Genomic DNA, 23144 nt, shown 5'->3' with positions numbered 1-23144 from the left:
AAAATATTCTATTTGCAATCGTAAATGCCGTTGACATTTTTTTTCAATTATATCAAAATTGCGGAATTAGAAGGTAACCGACTTTAAAACTAATAGCTTATATTGTAATCGGGCTATGTCTATAAAATACTAACAATAATGTTAACAGTAGTCGTATAAGCGAAACGAGAATCGCTTTTACTCTAATAACTCCATTCATTATAATGAATTTCGTTGAAAAGAAAGTTCTGAGGAAGACTCGAACAAAAAGTAACCCCAAATAATACGACAAAATGAATAGCCATCCATACAAAATATGCACATCTCCGTGCATTTTAAAAATAATCATTACTAAATGAGAAACAAGAAATAACAAAACCACAAGTCTCATATTAGACTAGGTACTCGAATCCAATTAGAATGGATGAAGATAATTGAAGGGGGAAAAGCTAGTTTTTTGGGTAGTTCCATGGGATAAGATGTCTAAACTTTTTGATAGCACAAAACAAAAGTTAACAATATTAATGTATGTTTACTTTAAAATATTAAAGCGATGACTGTTCAAAACCATTTTTAATTAATGAATGTATTCTAAGTGATATTTTCTATTTGCATTTTCATTGTTTTAGAATCTTAATAGGAGCATAGCTGTCAGTTTTCTTTTTGACTTGTGACTTCTTTGTCACTTAGCAAATTAACCCGTCAGAGCTGGGTTTGAAAATACTTTTCATTCAGTTGTAATGTATTTTTGTGTTATTTTTATAACGGTGTAATGAAATAGTGACACTTGTTTCATTATTTTTTAGATAAACCTTTTTGTAAAACGTTAATATTATACTACAATTATATAGATTGAGTATTTATCATGTTTTAAGCATTCTCTTATGAATTCAAAAACTGCAATTTATTAGCAATAATCTTAGCCGAAAACTATACTCTTTATCAACCCTAAATTGTTAAGCTTTTGTCATTAACAATACTATAAATAGTATGTGATTATCTGAATAAAATTACTTTATAACTATGTACTCGTAACATTATCGTTCATTGTAAATAGATACAATTTATTATAAATTGTAGCTTAATTATTGCAAGAAAATGTTACGAAAATTATTCATTGAATTAAGATTCAATTTATTTAGTCTTGCGTAAACAAAACCATATTCGAAAAAAATCTTATATTTATAAAATATTTAAAATTATGTATGGTTTATTGGCATAATTGTAGATATTTTATAGATAAACGAATATTTTTTGACAATTATTGACGATGGCTTGGATAAGGCAGGGTTAGGGATTCCCGGGATCCCGAACTATTTGCGATACCTATGATTCCCGGGATTGGTAAACATAATCCCGAAACTTTCGGGATTGAGTTTTTTATCAATTTTAAAGGAAAATAAAATAAATAAAAATGTAAATAAAGTGTAACAGAAAAAATATTTTTAATGACATACAAATACATTAGAAATAAAGTGAGTTTGAATGAAGTTTACCCATGTGTTGCCAATTCATTTTATTTTTCCATATAAATTAATAAAAACGAGAAAGAATGGAAAAAACAATGCTTCGCACTTTTAACAAAGTGATTCCACCGTGTTTTTTAATGCATTTGTCATTTTTTTTTTTTAATTGAACTTGTATTCGTTATCATTTCATAAATAAATAAAACTGTTTTACTTTCACATTATTATTTATACATATTACAATATTATTTACTCCATTAAACCTATGTATTTCCAAGATTGAACATACAATATTAACAATTAATGTCTTAAATAGTATAAATAGTATAAATTATACTAAATTTATTGATGACCGATTTTATAGAAATAGATTTTATAGTATATAGAAATTTTATATTAACTATTGAAAATATTGAAAGTAATCCCTAAATTCCGGGATCAAGATTTTGGCTCGGGATTGGATTCACTAGGCAGGGTGTAATTAAATTTTTAAAACTAACAAACAATAATAATATATACGCATTGAAAACAATATGTTGAAATGAATTATATATTATTCCAACTCTTAATATTAAATTCTGAAAAATTTACTTTTTTGTGCATGTTACTATTAATTGTGCAGACGCAAACTGTACACTACTTAATAATATTTTTTTCCGGTAGATGATGTAAGAAATTTTCAAATAAAATGTAATGTCAATTATTTTTCGATAATTCTACATAGAAACAACGTTAGGTTAGCAACAATTTTAATACCGCGGTAATATAAAATATATAAAAACTTATTTAAAACTGCACTTGTGTGATTCTTGGTTATTTTGCAAAATTCTCGTAAAATCTATTTTAATAATCTGTTCAAAGTAAACGATAAATAATAGTGGATTAAGGAGTCTTTGGTAGTGGTGGAAGTTTTAAATCATCTTATTTTATAGGTCAATTTATAACAAAATACGGATGGCAGTTCTGAGTGGAGAAGGTTTAATAATAAAGATAGAAAAGGTGTTATGTTTATATTACTTTATTAATTTAAAGCTACATTCATATTTTGTGCCTTCTGTCTTTTCAAATCTTCTTTTATCATCGCAGTCAAAGCAGTTCCTACTCCAAGACTTACTGCTGCAGCGATATTTGTCCAGAACTCTCCATACATGCTCAACACCCAGTCGAAGATGATGGTAAGAACTATTCCAGCAAGCATATTCATCGTATTAAGTATAGTTGCAACAGTTACTTCGGATTCTGGATAGGTAAGCTCTGAGGCAAACTCGTATCCCACAGGGGTATAGCCGAGTAGAAAAAATCTGAAATTAAAATTAGTTAACGGCGGTGGTGTATTGGTAGTTTTTTTGCCTATAAAACTGAGGGTCGATAGGCAGAGCAAAAATGACCAATGTTAAGTGAAAGGCTGACAACTTTTTTATCTAAAAAAAAACTGTTAGGTACTTAATTCGCATTCATTTGATTTCGCCCAATGTGTTTTGCTAATTTAGCAACTTGCACCATATTATCTAATTACGACAAAATTAAATAATATTTAACTGATTTTTTCTAATCGGTGTGTTTCTGAAGTGTTTCTTAATAATTATCCAACCATGTCTGATCCTAATAATATATGGGCCTTTGCAGAGTAGAGGTGTGTACAAGCAGAGGCACCTAGCGGAAAAATACAAAGCTTGCAATTTGATACATTTTATTTGATGATTTTCAATATTGTAACTGTATTAATTAATAAATACGTATCTGAAAACATTAAAAAGAAAAATATTTCTATTTAAGTCAAAGGTAAACTTACAATAATTGTAAAAAAAATGTGAATTTGTTACATATTATTTATGTTCACAGTTAGGTACGTTATTATTAAATAATATATTATATTTTATGGTTAAAATTTAGTTTATTAATTTTTCTATGGTTTTACAGAGATTTTTGACTAATAAATTCATAGTTTTAATATTGTGAGATTGACAGATTGTATTAGAGAGTCTTATTCGCTCAAAAAATGTATTTTAGATTGGTCACGACCCTCCTCAAGAAGAGAAGAGAGATAACAACATTTTTAAACTATGTTCTATTCTAAGAAGATCATAATACTGTGAGCCTTGACAGGATAGAGGTCGTTGCATCTAAAAACAACATGTTAATTTTTCATTGACCCGGGATTTGAGTCCGGGACCCACGACGAACCTAAAAATGCTTTTGTATGGTTATTATGTTCTCGTTTTATATTTTAATTTTTATCGCTTTTATTACTTTTTTTCTTCTTTATAATAGTGTTTCATGTCATGGTGTGAACGTCTTAAACTTATAATTTATAATGTCCGCAATATATTAAAAAAATTAATTGAATTTAATTGAATTGAATTGAATAAGCCCGACTGGTAACCGCTCGGCCATTGATACATACTAAATACTTTCATAACTCACCCTAAAAGTGCTGCCAATATACAAGTATCGTATTTGTATGGAGATAAAAGGGTAAACGTATACCCAACCATACTAACAATAGCCAAGAAGTATACCCAGAATGCCACCGATTTGTACTTTTTCGTTCTGTCAAGTATTGCTCCACAAGTTACGGAACCAATCATTCCACTGATGACGATAATTACTCCAACTGTCCCAGGATCTTGTTCACCATTCTGCAATAATAAAAATATTTTTAAGCTAAATTATGGTGTTTAACGGCCTACATTAATTTTAACAGTAGGGAGTAACATCATGTTGACGCGCGTGTTTGAACATGTACCGCTTAAAAAAATTCGGTTAGGTACATGTTCAAACACGCGTGTTAACATGATCTTACTCCCTATATCATTTATCGTTTGTCAATTTATGGCTACGGCCGTATGTTGTAGCTTAGCCACTGGGAAATGCTAATAGAAATGGCGTATTTCAAAAAAATGCTACCTTATTCTTAGGTCAATCATTATTATAAAGCAAATATTATTCGTAGAATGTTTATCACATTTAAATGGTCAAAGACATTGCTTATAATCAGTATCTTTAAAATTATCTTAAAATGTGTAAATCTTGCCCATTTTTTGAATAATAAAATGCCTAATTGTTGTCAAATTTGGGATCACAGAGATTATCAATATATTTTTTTTTTTGTAAATATTTCAATATAATAATGTCGACATAAATTTTACTAATGGTTTTATAAATGCGTTTAAAAGTAATAAATATAAAAAAGTTTAACACCATTTCACATGGACGTACTGAAATATGACTATATTCTAAAACATTAGAACGAGAGATTTAAAAGAATACTATTTTATGTAATAAAAATACTTTTTGCAGTCATCAAATGTTTAAAATAAATATGAAGGATAATAAGGCTTCAAAATTATGTAAATAGATTATCTACAACGTTTAAGGAATGTCCAGGATCATGCTTTGAAAATAGCATAAAAGCTCCATTTTGACGTACACTGAGCATGTACCCCCTAATAAAAACGGATAATATTAAAAGATTATTTAAAATATTGCACTTTGTTCTCAGTTATAGTTACAAGATGCAGATTTACGATTAGATGTTGTAGTCGAGAACGTTTTTATGTGCCAAAAAATAAATAAACATGTTTGTGAGTGACAACGTGAGGCATTCGAAGCTATTTTTAATTTTTTAATTTTAATCCAGATCGATAACTTTTTTTTTACTCATCTTGAATATTCTTAGAGTAGATATCTCTATTTTAAGTGAATAATTTAAGAAATTAAGTTCCCATCGCCATCAATTAGTATATTTTTTTTATCTGCCAAATAGTTTGCATTTTCACATACAATAATGCTAGATTTTACAATAAAAACACTGAGGTAACCGAAACGCTCTACGTTTTAATGGTTGAAGTTTTATTATAGTGTGCCACCAGAATTCCCCCACATGCAATAAGTTTGCCACTACTGTTAAAATTTCGTCTGTGTGATGACGTGATATTTTGAATGGACATTAGTGCAGTAACTAAACTGTTAAAAACAAGAGCTGTATAATATTTTATAGATGTATTGCATGTGGATAATTGGGTATTCATATATAAATAATCAATACTCACGATTATCCGGTTTATATTATAATTATCATCAGTCTCATGTTTTATAAAAAGAAAACGTCATGATTTTTTAAAAATTATACATTGACTCGTATTGTAATTGCACTAGGCAGTAAATAACAATATCTACATACATCTATTATATAATCACACAGTCAAAAAATAGCTCAGATTAGAGCGAAACCAACTCAGTTTCAAATCTTACCACAGCGTTTTCATCAGGACGGTAGATGGAAGAAAGTCCCAAAGGTCAAATAACCTGATTCAACAGGAAGATATATTAATGCCATATCTATACTTATATTATATCAAAGTGACGACAGAAAATTACGAAAAAATCCGTACGTAGCAAATTTTTTTTAGTGTTAATCAAAGTTTCATAAAACTGATAAATTTGTCAATTTGATCCTTTCATAGAAAGTGATTAAATTGCCTTTCATCAGAGTACATCAATGTTTTCAACATATTTTAAAAATATTATTATAAAATACTAAAAAAAAAACTCAATCAATACCTACGTCAGTACTTATTTTTAATGATTAATTAAAACAAGATTTTCTTTTATTTCGCCTATCTCATTATTTTTGATCCATTTTTAATAAAAAAAAATACCAAATATCAAATTACAATAATTAACTGGCTTAGTAAGCCGTATCATATCATTATTTATTTTAAAATAGAAAAAGCCTTTTCGGTTTAGTTATCCACTGACAAGCCCAATTTACAAATAATATTGTATTATACGAAATTATATTTTAAGTAAATTCAATTTATTTGTTTATTCTGAAAACGACATGAGTTATGATGTAGGTGGATACTTTTATTAGGTGAAAAACTAATTCTGGAAAAATGTCAATTACAATACAACAGCTTTTTTCAAATTTAATACTATGAGGTACAATATCAAAGCTGTTGTAGTTGCTAGTAGCGTTGTTGCTGGCCTTCAAAAGATATTTATAAAGATATTGAAAATTACTAACTAAAAATGTTTATATCACACTTAAAACTGTACTAGTCAAGTAAAAAGGTCCAGATTATTTGTAATACATTTTACAAGAGTAGTTTTTGGAATATTTTATGAAACATAATTTATTACATCTCGTTAAACATTATCTAATGAGAATGGAGAAGGTACTACTTTCCCTCGTAAAATATACACAAAGTGACTCTGAATTCAAGGGACAGGAAGACCTTTAACCAGATTGACCATTTTCTAATTGATAGACGACACCATAAAGCTATTGAAAATATTCGAAGCTACAGAGGCGCTGACTGTGATACGGACCACAACTTATCGATAGTAACCTTTAGGGAAAAACTTAAAAAAACAGCCCACGCAAACGCGAAGACGAGAGTGAAGTACCATATAGAAAAGCTGACAACTCCAAACGGAAGAGATAGCTACAGAAAAGAGTTAAAAAACCAAGTCGTAAAACTCACCGAAAGAGAAGCCTGGAGTATCGATGAGAGGTGGAAGAGACTAAAAGAAGGAATGGTAAAAGCTGCAGAAGTCTCGATAGGACTGGCACCCAAGAAAGTAAAGTGCCCTTGGTACGACGACATTTGCCGACAAATGGTGGAAGAGAGAAGAGCAGAAAGAGTGCTCTATCTGCAAAATTCGCAGAGCAAAGAAGCACAGAAACGATATAGCGAGACGTGCAAAAATGTCCGAAAGCATCTGAGAAAGTGCAAACGAAGCTTCATCAAAAGTTATTTTGAGCAGATGGAAGAAGAAGCAAAACGAAATAAAACTCGATCATTCTTCTCGAAAGTGAGCTTTGAAAAAAGAGGCTTTTAACCTAGCACGCTACAAATCAAAGATCAACAAGGTCAGATAGTGGCAAATAAAGAGCAAGTGCTAAACATATGGAAGTCCCATTTTGAAAACTTACTTCAACGCTCTGTATCAGATGAACCTTTGGAATCGCCAGAAATCCCGACAGCAGAACCTCTTATACCGCCACCAAATAAGGCAGAGTTGATGGGAGCACTGAGTTATTTAAAGAATAACAAATCGGCAGGAAACGATAATATTCCATCAGAGCTTCTCAAGCATGGAGGAGAAACCGTTCTTAGTGCCATGCTTGAGCTACTGCAACAAATATAGGAGGAAGAAAAGATCCCTGAAGAATGGAAAGAATCACTGGTATGTCCTATCTTCAAGAAAGGGGACAAACTCAACTGTGCAAACTACCGTAGCATCTTTCTTCTTCCTACTGCATACAAAGTTCTGTCGAACATTATTCTCGTAAGAATTCTGCCATATGCCGAAAACATTCTGGGCGACTACCAATGAGGCTTTAGACGAAACCGCAGTACTACCGATCAAATTTTTACACTGCGCCAAATCTTTGAAAAGAAATGGGAATACGCCCAAGATGTACACTGTCTCTTTGTAGATTTTAAAACCGCATATGACTCTATTCATAGAGAAGCTCTCTGGAATATATTGAAAGAATTTGAAATACCTTCAAAACTTATAAATATAATTAGAGTATGCATGGACGGATCCAGAAGTAGAATTTATATGCAGGGTAGTATATCAGAATCTTTTGAGGTGACAGCAGGACTAAAACAAGGCGACTCCCTATCACCAATACTGTTCAACTTAGCATTAGAGAAAGCCGTTAGAGAAACTCTGAATGAAAGCAGAAGGTGGAGTTACCCTGAATGGGTCCCATAAAATATTGGGCTCCGCAGATGATTTGGTGGTGCTCGGAGAATCTGAAGAAGAAGTCAGAGATATTTTCACTCCTCTGGAGGACACAGCGAAAAGGTTGAACCTACGAGTAAATGTGGGAAAGACCAAGTATTTGAAAATGACAAGAGGCATTTAACCCTCTGGAAACATTGAAATAAGAAACTCCTTGTTCGAGAGAACCTCTCTCTTCAAGTACTTGGGCTCCAACATTACCTCTAAAAATGAAATGTCCCTAGAGCTCGCTGACCGACTGAGAAGTGGAAATGCAGCGTACTTTGCGCTGAGTCGTCTGTTCAGGTCCAAAATGCTGTCCATCAAAACGAAATTCCAGGTGTATAACGTAGTCATCAAACCGATCGTCATGTATGGATGTGAAACGTGGAGTTTAACGGAAAAACAAGAAAAAGCGCTCCAACTGTTTGAAAACAGAATCCTCCGGAGAATACTTGGACCCGTCAATGAGAACCACCGGTGGCGCATCCGCACAAACGCTGAGCTCTTCGACCGATACCAACCTAGAATCACTAATATTTTGAGCTCAAGAAAGCTCAGATGGGCGGGCCACGTTGTACGATCTGAAAGATCTAGAACTCTCTCTAGGATTAACAAAGGCACACCAGCTGGCACTCAACCTCTTGGCCGCCCTCGACGGAGATGGGCGGACAACATTCAAAGGGATGCGGAAAGGCTGGGGATAGTCAACTGGGAAGAGAGAGCGCTGGACAGAGATGCCTGGAGAAACGTTGTGCAGTCGGCCATGGACCTAAACGGCCCCTAGCGCCAGTTTAATAATATATGGAGAAGTGTTTTTTAGAAAGTTAGTTTTGACTTAGAATGCGAATGTCAAATAGAAGATAAATCTGGATAATATAGTCATCAAGTTGTACCCAAAATGTAGAAAATGTTCAAAATGTAAACCTTCAGATCAACGGATCTATAAGATAGTTAAGCTCTGCAAAAAATAGGTTATATAGTAGTGGAATCAGTTTAGAGAGCCCTTCATTAAACAGTTGATTCGGCTAATGCCAATGATGATTATAGTATAGTAAAACTTTATTTTAATAAATTACTAACAGAGATTATTTATAATGATTCTTCCTTGCTTGCTTATTTTAATATTTTTTACTTATATGCCTGACAACAGGAAATCTGTATTCTAACAATATTACTAACTGTATTCACTGCATTGCATATTCCAAATAAGCATTAGACTTGTCTGGATTTAATTATACTTATACATCACGATTAGAAAATACCTTTGTTTTAATTTGAAATGTTGAAAAATATACTTAAGTTGACAAAAAAGTAAACATAATGTAAGCCTTTGTGGTACCTAACTAACTAAAATAATTATATTACAAATTGGTAACATAAAGTCTACTATGAATATGAATGGAAAATAAAAGGTTTTTTACTATTTACATACCGCTCCGACTTAACATAATATTTAATTAAGCGTGTGTTTTTACAAGTCACAGTGTTAATAGATGTATATAATATACGACACGGTAATCTGTCTGCACTCTAATTTAAGAAACTTAGTATATCAGAATTCTTTAATAATTATACCCGTAATATGATTATATATACCCGGAGTATATTTTTAGAATTATTAACTTTATTTAAAATATACAATCAACTAACATGAAAAATCATAATATATTATTTATATAAATATAATTATCGTTTTAAATTATTTTTTTAATCTAATACTTATTTATTTCAATAAATTAATACTATCGACCGATTGTACTAGATGGAATTTGAATTTAAATTCTAATTAATTTGAGTTTTGATTGGGTATGATACATGTATTGTTTATTTTAATTAGTATCTACTTTGGTATATTTAATGACATGTAGGTATCATTTTAATGAATTCACAATACGTTGCCTAGTTCCATTGTTTACGAGTAATAAAAAAAATTGATTGCGTTTACTGAATATATGAATATACATTATTTGTTACGGGTTTTTACAAATAAGTATTCAAAAAAAAATATACTTAATCCTTCATTTAGTAGATAATAAAGTTTTTACTTTTTTATTGTATTGATTTATTATAAAAGCGAGAAATAACTTTATTAATTGTTCTAAGTGTGCCGAAAGGCAAAACTAGAGTCACAAAACGACTCAAATGGAATATAAAACTTAAGTTAATTAAACTTACTTATCTTTTGTTAAGATTTTATCACACTGAAATAAATTCGACATATTAATTTTTAATCTTTAGCTTTTTCAGATTTTGTCTATTTTTACGACTGAAGTCAATACAGAAAAAAGATTTTTCACATTATTTTTTATATCACTCATTTATTGAGAATGGTCTCTGCAACGATCCCGAAATATCAATGACATAAAAAGAAAAATAATAAAACCTGGTAATGATCCGAAATCCAAATACAATAATGACCATTTGTAAAAGTCTCAAGCAATAAATAATATACCTAGCAATACTAACCTAATGAATAAAAGCAAACAGGGACAAAAAGTCTGCTTATAAGAAATTACATAAAATAGATGTACTTATATTAATTTAAGGAGATGTCGACAACATGTTTGGAAAAAATGAATAAAACACTAATAAAATATTAAAATTACCTACGATAACTTTTCATGAAATCATTACCTAGTTTAATTTAAGAAAATATTATTTAATTCATAATTTCAATATTTAACCATTTTCACGTAATATTTTCTTGCCCTATTCATAAAATAACAAACATAATTTGTTTTACCACGTTATATCTGTCCAGTAAAATATTCCATCTTGAATTCGTACCTATATTGTATGTGTTGTTTATGTGTATTAGAAATAAAAGTAATATGTATCACAGAAATTTTAATCTACTCGTACTATGTCTATTTTGATTCCAAAATATTATAGATTGTCTGGAGTACAGTGCGTTTTCCCATTCCACCAACTGGTATTTTTAAGCGCTTTTAAAAAAATCATTTTACACGAAAGTCGCCGCAATATATTTAAAAACTACTTAGTATTTGGTATGTTTTATTCCCACAAAGTATTTAATCAAATTATCTATATGTATACATATACCGAATTGTCACCGTTCACACAAAAGTCACCAACCCTCAAAAGGCAGTTTTGAGTTAAGTATGTCACCCGAAGCGTAAAATTATCTTCTTAGCGTAAAGTACAATAGTTAGTAAAGTGTTGCTTATATACAAATTATTGGTTATTTACTGAATGACGTTTGATAAAATCTTAACAAGCATATACGTCATTATAGCCAGATCTTAGATATTATTGAAACTATAAACAATAAATCCTTCGTTATAAATAAAATATAGAAGAAAAAGTTACTAAACTACGTATGTTGACTTACTGATTTGTCATTTGAAAACTTGTAATACTTGTCTGAAACAGGCAACAATAATTAAACAGGAATAGTTACTTTTTTTTTTTTTTTTGACCATGTCCGATCCTAATAGGATCATATGGGCCTCCACAGAGTAGAGGTTTGTATTAACAGATTTTGTTTTTTACGAGAAATGGGTGTCAGCCACTTGCTCAACCTATTAGGTCCATACCCTGACTCACATACAAACTGAAAAACAATATGTGTACTTGCCAGACCCAGGATTCGAACCTGAGACCCACGGTGGCCGCGCGGCATAAGCGTTGGACTATCACGCTGTGGGTCTCAGGTTCGAATAGTTACTTTAGCGTGTCATAATAAGATTGCTTTATTCCAGATTATTAACAAGAAAAAGTCACAAAACCACCACTTTGCTTCCTTCAAAACCTTTAAGTTTTATTTATTTGCAACAAAATTTTAAATTAACATAAAAAATGTATTAAAAAGACTTGATATATGTTTTTTCCGTCCATTTTTGATCCTAATATGTTCACATGGCCTCCATAAAGTGGAGGTTGGAATAACAGATATTGTTTTTACGAGAAATGGATGTCAGCCACTTGCTCGACCTATTAGGTCCATACTCTGATACATACACAAATTGAAAAATAATATGTATCCTTACTTGCCAGACCCAGGATTCAAACCTGCAACCCACCACGCTTATTTAATGAATAAACAATCTAAATGTAGATGTAATGTAAATGTAATGTAATGTAAATGTAATGTAAATGTAATGTAATGTAAATGTAATGTAAATGTAATGTAAATGTAATGTAAATGTAATGTAAATGTAATGTAAATGTAATGTAAATGTAATGTAAATGTAATGTAAATGTAATGTAAATGTAATGTAAATGTAATGTAAATGTAATGTAAATGTAATGTAAATGTAATGTAAATGTAATGTAAATGTAATGTAAATGTAATGTAAATGTAATGTAAATGTAATGTAAATGTAATGTAAATGTAATGTAAATGTAATGTAAATGTAATGTAAATGTAATGTAAATGTAATGTAAATGTAATGTAAATGTAATGTAAATGTAATGTAAATGTAATGTAAATGTAATGTAAATGTAATGTAAATGTAATGTTAATGTAAATGTCACAATGTAAAAAACATTAAAATCTGATTTTTCTTTATCTCCAAACTTTCAAATTGCGATATCTCGAAATGATGTTTTTTGAGTTGGTGATTTTTGGCTGTGACGGTATGTTCCTTTTAGTTTTATTAGAGACAGGATGTCCCTGATTCCAAGTATAATGCATAAATGTAATGGAATGCAAGAAACCTTCTTAAAAAATATTCAGAATATACAAAGCGAGAAAGATGTATTATTACACACCATGTTCCCGTAAACTCACATTAGTAACAAGATGTTACTGATTTTATGTGAGTCAAAAACCTTTCTAGTGAACAACGTTATTAAATGCTATTTTCTGCAATGACGTAAGACTGCAGATAAATAGGATGAAATGCACTCACCGGAAAGTAGAAGAGAAATATTTGAGTGAGAAGCGTCGACATGGCACTAAAACATCCGTTGTTGATTCCGTTGGACAGTACCAGCAGCAGAAAAGCTGTATTTCCTTTTAAAAGCCTTTTTAACGACGTGACGTAGTTTGAGCTTTTCCGCGAAGTCATGTGTAGCAGCCTGAACTGGGCAGGGCTCGGAGGCTGCGTGGGCTTCGCCTGGAAAACTAAAAAAGTGAGTCAGAGAAAATGCTGTGATTTTTTCGGCGAAATAATGTTACGTCGAGATGTACAACAGTGTACGAATTCTCAGTAATCAAAACTAACATAATTAATCATTTTATAACAAATACAAAGGTAATATATCTATGTTGTCTGGCTGTTGTAAAATACCGAGTAATGAAGGAAATAAGAAAAACGTAACATTTTTGGGTAAATATGCCGCAGATGATGTCATGAGATTTAATAAGTTTCTTTTTAGACCAAACCAAACCTAACCTAACCTAACTTAATCTAACCCACCCCAACCTAATATAACCTTAGTTTGTGACAATGATGCATCAAAATGTATGAAAATTTCAAATTTTCAATTAACACTTATTGGATCGAAAAGCCTATGCGCCGACAGAAAAGGGTATTTATTATAATCGTCTACATGAAATAAACTGTTTTCGTAAAAAAAAATATAAAAGCTCATGACAACTTCTGCGGCACAATTACCCATTTTTGAACGTGTTAATTTTGTGACGTTTCAAACATACCTAAATAGCTATATACGCGGATTGATTCACAAACTTATGATAAAAACTCTTACTAATTGCCCATTCACTGTGATATTTAAAAACTTAAATAATTTCCTTGACACTCAAATAAATTTTCCATTTTGTGTTACCATAACAATGTTTAATAATAAGGATTGGTCACCCAATATAATTATAAATAATTTGAAAGTACAAAAACTGAATTTTCTTTTAATCCTCATCTAGATAATTCAGCAATCAGTAATTTAAAATCAATAAATATGAAAAATAATAAATATTATTATATTATTGATAATAAATATTAGTATATCATTCGATATCTGTTTCGTTCACAAAGTAAACTTTTTCAAAATATCGTAACCAAATATTTATCAGCTGTCTCTTTAATATGAGAGTATTATTATATTACTATAATAGTTTTATTTTTGAACATCCTCCTTCATAGTATTAACAAAAAATATATATTTTAATTTCAAACGTAAAAATTTGCGAGTAAAGCCTCAATTACATTGAGCTTCTTTACGAGCTGTTTGTTGGCGAATTTATAATCTGCCTGTAAAGTCGCCCAGTGTAATCATCGAACATGTTAGCTTGCTCAATGATTACACTGGGCGACTTTACAGGCAGATTATAAATTCGCCAACACACAGCTCGTAAAGAAGCTCAATGTAATTGAGGCTTTAGTAAGAATTTTATAATCAAATACAGGCAAATTAAATTTTGATAATTATATTCTAGTGAAAAATTTCAATACACACTGACCTACGCTTAAAAAATTAAATTCCAGCTTATTAAGCTAAAATAATCTATAATAATAATAAAAGCTTAAAATAAACTTTTAATATTTAATGGTTCACTATCAAAAGTAGACAAGTGAGCTTTAATACCAATAATAATAATTATTATTCTTTTAAACCTAATCAATTTAAATAAATTCATTTTTATTAGGTAGGTAATTAAATATTGATAATTTACTGAGTTAACTAATTTTTGTTAGTTTGCAAGATATTAGGTGGGTATGATTATTATGACATGATTATTTTAACTCAGCGTAGTTTCAAAATCGGCCAACTCACCACTTCAGTATCAAATACGACAAAGCTACATATTTTTTTCAATATTTCACAAATTATTTCAGTTTATAAAATTTATTATTAGTAAAAAACCTCAAATTTCGTATAGAACACGACGGAGTATAAGTATATAAGTACTTAATATTTTTAACGGCCCCACGATGGCCGAGCGGAGTAAAGCGTCGGCCTATAACGTCGTAGGACCAAAGTTCGAATCCTGGGTATGGAAAATACACGTTATAATATTTTTCAATTTGTGTTTGAGTCAGAGAATGGACTTAATATGTTAAGCAAGTGGCTGACATCTATTTCTCGTAGAAACAAAAATCTGTTAATACAAACCTCCACACCGTAGAGGCCGATCCTAATACGATCATATTATTATGATCGTATTAAGATCGGACTTGGTATTTAAAAAATATAAATAAAAGTTTTTTGTTAATTCTACGATATATGATTATACGTTCACAGCTGTTTCGGGCTATAAACCCATGTTTAATGAATAATTATCAATGAATAAATAATGTAAGTACCGATATGTTTTACATTTTATTTTTATATAATATGAAACCGTGAAATAAGATAACATACACATTTTTCTGGGGGGAAAAAGTTTTACTGACTTCGCAATGTATGATAGTAGAAATATTGACAAAGTATACTTACAAAGTGTAACAGCTATCGCCATTGCTGTAGTAAATAAAGCAAACGACAGAAACATGACGTAGAGATCTTGGCCTATCAATTCAGCATCATCAGAGTTTTTGACCAGTAACGGAGAGAGGAAAAATCCTGAAGCGATTCCTAATTGACTTCCGAATATTGCTATACTGCATGCAGTAGATACCTGTAGTTATAAAATACATTTTTTTAAATAAGTAAGTATTTTGTCCCATTCAAACCAAGAACGTTTTCCATTCATGGCAGAACATAAAAAACATGAACATTTAGTATTATGGACGTATGTAAATACATTGTAATTATATCTACCGATAGTATCAGACTGTATTTCTAATACTTTTTGTTTAGGGAGTCTGCACTTTCATAATTATCCCGCGTACATTTAACTTGCACGGACATTCTATGCTTTGATTCTGTTCCACACACGTAATCACTGGTAGGATGCAGGAAGTTGTTATCATGTGCGCATATTCAAAAAAAAAAACCCCAAGTTTGCAGAATAACAAAAAAAAAAATTATAACATAATTTTTGACCAACTCTGTTGCAGGGGTAGAAGAAGTGCATTATTTAATTGTCACGAGTGGATATATTGCGAAATAAAAAAATAAAACGTTTTGATGTATCATCGATTTTCTAGTGACATATAACACGCGCGTTAACATCGTTTTACTCCCTACTTCAATTATAGTTTGTCAATTTATGGCTACGGCCGTATGTTGTAACTTAACCACTGGGGAATGCCAAAAGCAATGGTGTATTTCAAAAAAACACTACCTTATTCTTAGGTCAATAATTATTATAATGCAATCATTATTCGTAAGATGTTTATGACACTCGAATGGTCAAAGACATAACTTATGATAAGTATCTTTAGAATTATCTTCAAATGTGTTAATCTTGCCCATTTTTTGAATAATGAAATGCCTAATTCTTGTCAAATTTGGGATCACAGAGATTATCAATATAATTTTTTATCGTAAATATTTCACTATAATAATGTCGATATAAATTATACCTACTGATGGTTTTATAAATGCGTTTAAAAATTCATAAATGTTAAAAATCTTAACACCACTGCACATTTATGTACTGAAATAAGACTATAATCTAAAACATTAGAGCGAGAGGTTTAAAAGAATACTATTGTATGTAATAAAAATACTTTATGCAGTCACCAAATGTTTAAAATAAATATAAAGGATAAAAAGGCTTCAAAAGTATATAAATAGATTATCTACAACGTTTAAGGTATGTCCAGGATCATGCTTTGGAAATAGAAAAAAAGCTCCATTTTGACCCACGCTGAGCACGTCCGCCCATTTGAAAATTATATATTACCACAAGAAAAAATATTTTGAAAAAAATTCGACGCCCCTGCCCTTGGGATTTACGCCTATGTGGTCTACCAATTAAGCTATGTGCATCCTATCTAATCGTGACAAGATTAACTACTAGTTTTTACAATACTCTCTGAAGCTTTTTTATAAATTGGGTTTAATTTGTTGGCAGTCGATTTTTGTATTAATCAAAGTCAGTATTAAAATATTTCCATAATAACATACCGGTGTCAGGATCACTCCAAAATTTAGTTTAAATGTACTTGCACTATATATAGGTATAGAAACATTATATATAGGTATTAAAATAAAACACAATAAATATTGCTAATTCCACTTTCTTTCATAATAATCAGGACTGATTTTATCAGCTTCAAAGGGACATTATTAATTCATACAGATCTTTCTATATATAGATAATAATATATTATGTTACAGAGTTGTGGTACTAAGTGGAATTAGTACTACAAATTGTATTAATTACAATAAAAGTGGACTCGTCTAAGTTTGATTCTATGTTATGCAAATAATGAACGCCTCTCGTATATATATATCCATAGAATTAAAATACTACGTGAAATGGCTCACCTCGTTTTCTCCAAACCATACAGCTGCCAATTTTGGAGGAACATTTATAATAAAAAGCTGTGCAATGGCAATTGCAGATTGTCCAGCAAAAGTTACCGAAAATCTTGTTGGCTCAACTGAAAACACTTTGATCCATGAGCCTAAGGCCGTGCCAAATACTCCAATCAGCGCAGCGGCTCGTAAATCCTGAAATAACAGTTATATAATATTATTCTGACAAATAAGTTTAAATATAATACATATTACCTATATATGTACAGGAAAATATTTTCCGTTTTGTTGGTGATTTGAGGTGTATATTTGCAAAAACTGATAGTATAATTTTCATAATATATATTAATGGTCTATAACTTTAAAAGCTATCCAAAGTCATAATAAAACCTATTTAAAATTATAATAACAACAGAAGCATAGACCCCTCTCCAAACAAACCCACCTCTTACTAAAATCGTACTTTTAATCGAGCGTATCACGTGACCCTCTATGTGAAGCACCAGCAGTTTTTTTAAGCCAGTTAATGTGTCAGGAGCAGATACTCAAGACTGAGGTCGCCACTCTTCCATGTAAGCTTCAACTAAGTTTACCGAATTGACTTAAGTTAATAAGTGCTATGGGAGAGAAAGGCATGGATGTGGCCGAAAACTATGCTTGTAAGTAACTATCAGTTTTTTATCGTACAGCGTATAGAGATGTCATATCGAAAAAATATATATTAGTATCGGTCAATAAGAATCGATACTTTTTTGACTGTATCAGTTTCAGTACTGGAGCATATGGTAAACATGTGGTTGGGCCATTTCTCTAGGTCCATCGTCACATCTCACACCTACCGCCATGTGAAACATGTAGCGCGTACATTCGCTACTGTAGTATTATTTCAGGGTGAGTGATGTAATATAGGCCTTGTCCAGATGGTGCGATTTGACTCACTCATAACAAGTCGCACGTTGTCTAGGTACAAGTGACCTAATTGACTCGTCCACATGGATTCGCGGGGTATTAAGTCTCGCACGACAAGCGCAAGTGAGTACGAGACTCGACAATGCGATGTGTATAGCCATTCCAAAATAAATTGCGACACCCAGCTTGTAAGCTGCCGAGAATACACCTTGCAAGTTATCACGACATACAAAATTTTAAAGGAACCATGTATCACAATTGAGTTGTCGGGCTTTCTTCTTGCACTCGCGTTTGTTTTTATGCCGATTCAAAAATTAATTACGTCACCCAGCTTGTTCACTGCCAAATGAAACGCGCTATATGGGCGCAACACATTTTTGGTACTAAAGCGTAAAGCGCGGTGGGACACTCGCCATCTGGACAAGTTATGGGATAATCAATTCATTTAAAAATAAGTGAGATAGGTACCATTTTATCCATTATATATGACACCGGAAATGCAAGTGGCAAGTATGTAAACATAAAAATCAACGATGTCAAATTCACACTCCACGCAGATACAGAGTAATACTTCGCCACCGTATTGCTGATGATGGAGTACTGGAACCACTGCATGAAGCTTCCTGTCGCGTACAGGACGAAGATTACGAGGATCAGCCATCGTTTGGGGAAAACTTGTATCTCTTTAAATTTGATATTATTGTCATCGATTGGTAAAAAAACTTCGCGGTTGTTATCGGTTTTTGTGACAGCTTCAAATGATTTTGATTCTTCGTGGTCTGATGTATCTTCTTCATGTTCCATGTCCATTGCTGATATTTAATGATTTAGACACCTTGTATCTATAACGATAAAAAAACAGTTTACATGTAAGTAACATAGAAATAATATAGTTACCTTAAAAAATATTATTGCACTAACCGTATTTTTGTTTTTATTCAATTTCATTTAATAGTTGTTGTATAATATTTCAACTCGCCCTGTTAAAAATATTGAATGTCAGATACGATTTGTCAATGTTAAAACATTGATAGTTAATTTTGAAGTAAATTAAATGTGTCATATATCGATAAAATTTTATATATTTTATAAACAATTATGTTTAAAATACTTCAATATTTTTTGAATATCGCGGAATTACACAGTATTTTATTTTATCGACTATGACTTATCGAAATAAAATAATATGGACCAAACGGTATGTACCTACATAATATTATATAATATTATGATGTATTTCAATAACATCTCTACACTGAATTTAATGGCCTCATCAAAGAAACACACCCGCCCCGTACCACACCCGGTACTTATCGGGAGTATTACGAGTTCATCGATTTGGGTGTGAAGCATCAGTATTTGTTTATGACCAAAAATATCTATGGAACAGTTATTCAAGACTGGAGTTTCCATGCATTCCATTATGCGTTAACTGAATTTACGTGACTTAATTAAGCGAAACTTTAAGAATTTCACAAAAATAAAAATTGTAGTAAAATAACACGTCAAGATAATATAAAACTGCCAAAAAACCTAAGTGAAAACATCTTCACGGTGACAGTAAGACGCCGCAAATTTTCTAAATGCAATAAAATTTACATTTTTAGCGACCAGATCCGATGGGCTCAATAGCTGGTTGAACCGACTTACTTTTCTTTACACATTTTAGGACATTCCCAAACTGGATCTATTTGGCACTTTGTATATCTCTGTTACATATACCTACGTGTTGAATAAGCAAATCCACCATGTCCAATCAACAATGGTCTGGATTCAGAGTCTCATTATCTCTACAAGCAAAATTCACCACATACCACTGGTCAGATAGTATCTAAGTATACGTTTTTGCAGTTGTAATCTTTTTTACATTAACACTATTACTGTTTTCTCCTTTTGCACCGCATTCATATAAAATATTCTCAAATGCTGTGTCCGAATTCTCTACAGAATTGCTGATAGTCTCCAAAAAGTTGAAGTACTAAACGGCCGTGGTAATATCCTAAGTACGTCACAGACTTCTACCTTTCAATGACTTTGAATGCTTCTGAGAATAAAATGGCAGACGATTGTTTAGGGTGACAGAAATATTCCAGTCAACGAAGGTTAAAACAGTCAACATAAACGACTCGGAAAAAGAAGAATTTTTATTGAAATAATTTTTAAATACTTAATAGAATTACTAACATCAAATTTAATCTGCCCAACGCCGAAAACTTCATTAATACACTGTATTAAAACTTGAAGACTCCAATCAAAAAACAGTTAACGAAGCTGTAAAACCACAAAATTAAATTAACTATCAAATAAAAAGTTACCTTCAAATATTATTTAATCGTTTTTTTTAAAGATAAATGATATAATTTATTTCTTTAAAGATTTATTCAATCAATAAAATGCCAACAAGCGACTGTTGTGATATCTAGAATGATTAAATTTTACCTCTAACTAAGTAAATTGGAGTAATTTTTTATAAAGCCATAGAATTTTCTTATCAGAATAATGTTTGCCTGTATTAATTAAGTTAACATAAGACATATAACATTACAAAATGAACAATATGATATGTTTGTGTTTGACACGATTTTGAAATATCTATTCTACTCTTTACATTTTAATATTTTTTTAATTATTTTTTTGTCTGTTCGTATTTAAAAGTTTATATTATTACAGATAGGTATCCATTTAGCCCTTTAAAGTATCCAAAGACATTTACACGAAGAAATCCGATTCACTGCTGACCTACTAATTACTAATTAATTACCACATTTAAATAACATGTTAATTATATCTAATGGCCAACTAAGTCAAAAACGCTAACTGATACAGCTAGAGAACGCTGATTGCCCAATATAATTTACAACATATGTAGCAATCATATCACTTAGCATTACATGGGTGACATACTTTAATATGTATTTTTTGCTGTTAAAACAAAACAAAAGAGTGAACATGATTGTCAGCATTTCCTCAATCATAACTAGATCAGTAGGGTCATTGATGATTTGTTAATCCTTAAACCCTCACACACTCGTCGAGTCCGTCACGCGACGTACTACTATCATTACAAACTATCACAGGCTCAAGTCCCGTCGCGTGTTGTGATGATTGATGATTTTTCTAGTGTGCATTATGCATGAGATGTTTTCAAATTATGTATATTCATACATTATGTTTGTATAAATAGCACTACGTTATTTATTGATTTTTAAATAACATTCATTAAAATTTTGAGAGTGCAATAACCTTTACTTATCCATCGTGTTCGAAATTTAATATATCCGCGGGTACATTGTAATTATCACAAAGTTTTCACCAATATGGTTCAATAACCGAGCCCCCGTAAAATAACCTTTTAATGCTAGAAAACATAAAATACGGGAACCTTAAAATAGGGAATCCGCAGTTATTACATTAGGAAGGGCAGTACCTGTTACAGCTGTTACCGAATAACATAATAATGTGCCGTGTGATCAGAGACTAATGTTCACGCATCTAAAATAAATTTATTTGTTTGTTACTTAACGGCATTAAATATGTCTCGTAGCCTACTGCTTCTCAATCTTTTTACATCATCGCACACTATTTAAAATAATAAAACTCTTTTTCTATTAGGCATATATCTAAGGTATTTTTAATTTATTTATGATCAATATAAAGAATGTTACATTCTAAAATCTTGTGAATTATTCGTTGAATAAAAGAAATAGTTTATAAATTTTTCGTCCCACACTAAAGTGGTTGTTAGTTTATAATAAATTACATTTTCGGAATTATTATTTAATATTATTATTTACGAATTACCTATTATACATTTTACGAAAACTGTTTCATTTATATTGCTACTGTTTATTTTATTGTCGTTAAAATTTTGTTGTTAAAATGGATGCTTAAGGGGGGACATGCTCAGCGTAGGTCAAAATGGAACTTTTATTGCATTTTCAAACCATGATCCTGGACATTTCTTATTGTTGTAGATAATCTATTTATATGATTTTGAAGCCTTGTTATCCTTTATATTTATTTTAAGCATTTGATGACTGCAAAAAGTATTTTTATTACATAAACCAGGCTATACGCCTGCTTAACGGTTGTGGAAGCGTGATGGGTGGTGGAGACAAAAGCAAGTAGTTACTGGTATTAATAAATATTTCAATTTTAGTAGTTGCAAAACTAATATTAATGCTAAATGAGTCGATGCTTGAAAGAACTATTCATAAATTCTGATGAAGAAATTGTAAACCTCGTGTAACCTGAGCCTTGCGTTAATAATCAAGATAGAAATAAATAAATGGTTATGCCGACGTAACATCGTCATATGTAACGATTCGATAGCCATTTTCAGTCGACGCTTGAATTTTGTTGTTTATTGAAACATACCTAGTTGGGAAGCTCTGCTTTAGTCTTTATCAATAATATTATCTTAAGGTTCCGTTTGTATGAATGTGAATAGATTAGAAACATTACAGTCAAATTGTTTATACAGTAGAATTATTATTTATTTAACACTTAAATTTTTAGTTCACTGTTTTACATTATGAGATGACAGATTCTAACTATCTGTAATGGAAAAATATTTTTTTATCGTCATCAGCTATATAATGGTTTATCAAGTTTGCTTAATTGTGTGCTACCTGAAAACCTATTAAGGGCGGACATGCTCAGCGAAGGTCAAAATGGAGCTTTTAAAAAAATGGGCAAGATTAACACATTTGAAGATAATTCTAAAGATAATAATTATAAGCTATGTCTTTG

The 23144-nt window shown here is 30.9% G+C and overlaps 1 protein-coding gene across 2 annotated transcripts; it reads right to left on the bottom strand.

Annotated features, from left to right (window-relative positions):
• Nucleotides 1-2455: 2455 nt before the first annotated feature.
• Nucleotides 2456-20828, bottom strand: LOC147074906 (choline/ethanolamine transporter flvcr2b-like). Of its 2 annotated transcripts, none has more exons than XM_085943021.1 (7): nucleotides 20708-20828; nucleotides 18861-19234; nucleotides 17493-17678; nucleotides 15552-15732; nucleotides 13064-13278; nucleotides 3870-4084; nucleotides 2456-2746 (listed from the first exon to the last, which is right to left on the bottom strand). In XM_085943021.1, exons 2-7 carry the CDS (start codon nucleotides 19200-19202, stop codon nucleotides 2467-2469), a joined length of 1419 nt encoding a protein of 472 aa, XP_085799147.1. In that variant the 5' UTR covers nucleotides 19203-19234; nucleotides 20708-20828; the 3' UTR covers nucleotides 2456-2466. The 2 variants fall into 2 exon arrangements, 1 of the variants encoding a protein (XP_085799147.1); XR_015070059.1 differs by having other exon boundaries at nucleotides 2473-2746; nucleotides 13064-13270.
• Between the last annotated feature and the right edge of the window lie 2316 nt (nucleotides 20829-23144).

Source organism: Rhyacophila brunnea, unplaced genomic scaffold, assembly GCF_057557595.1.
Source record: "Rhyacophila brunnea isolate RB1 unplaced genomic scaffold, BYU_Rbru_1.0 scaffold_15, whole genome shotgun sequence".
Lineage (NCBI taxonomy): Eukaryota > Metazoa > Arthropoda > Insecta > Trichoptera > Rhyacophilidae > Rhyacophila > Rhyacophila brunnea.
The sequence above is the reverse complement of the archived record's forward strand: the minus strand, read 5'-3'. Positions and strand labels throughout refer to the sequence as shown.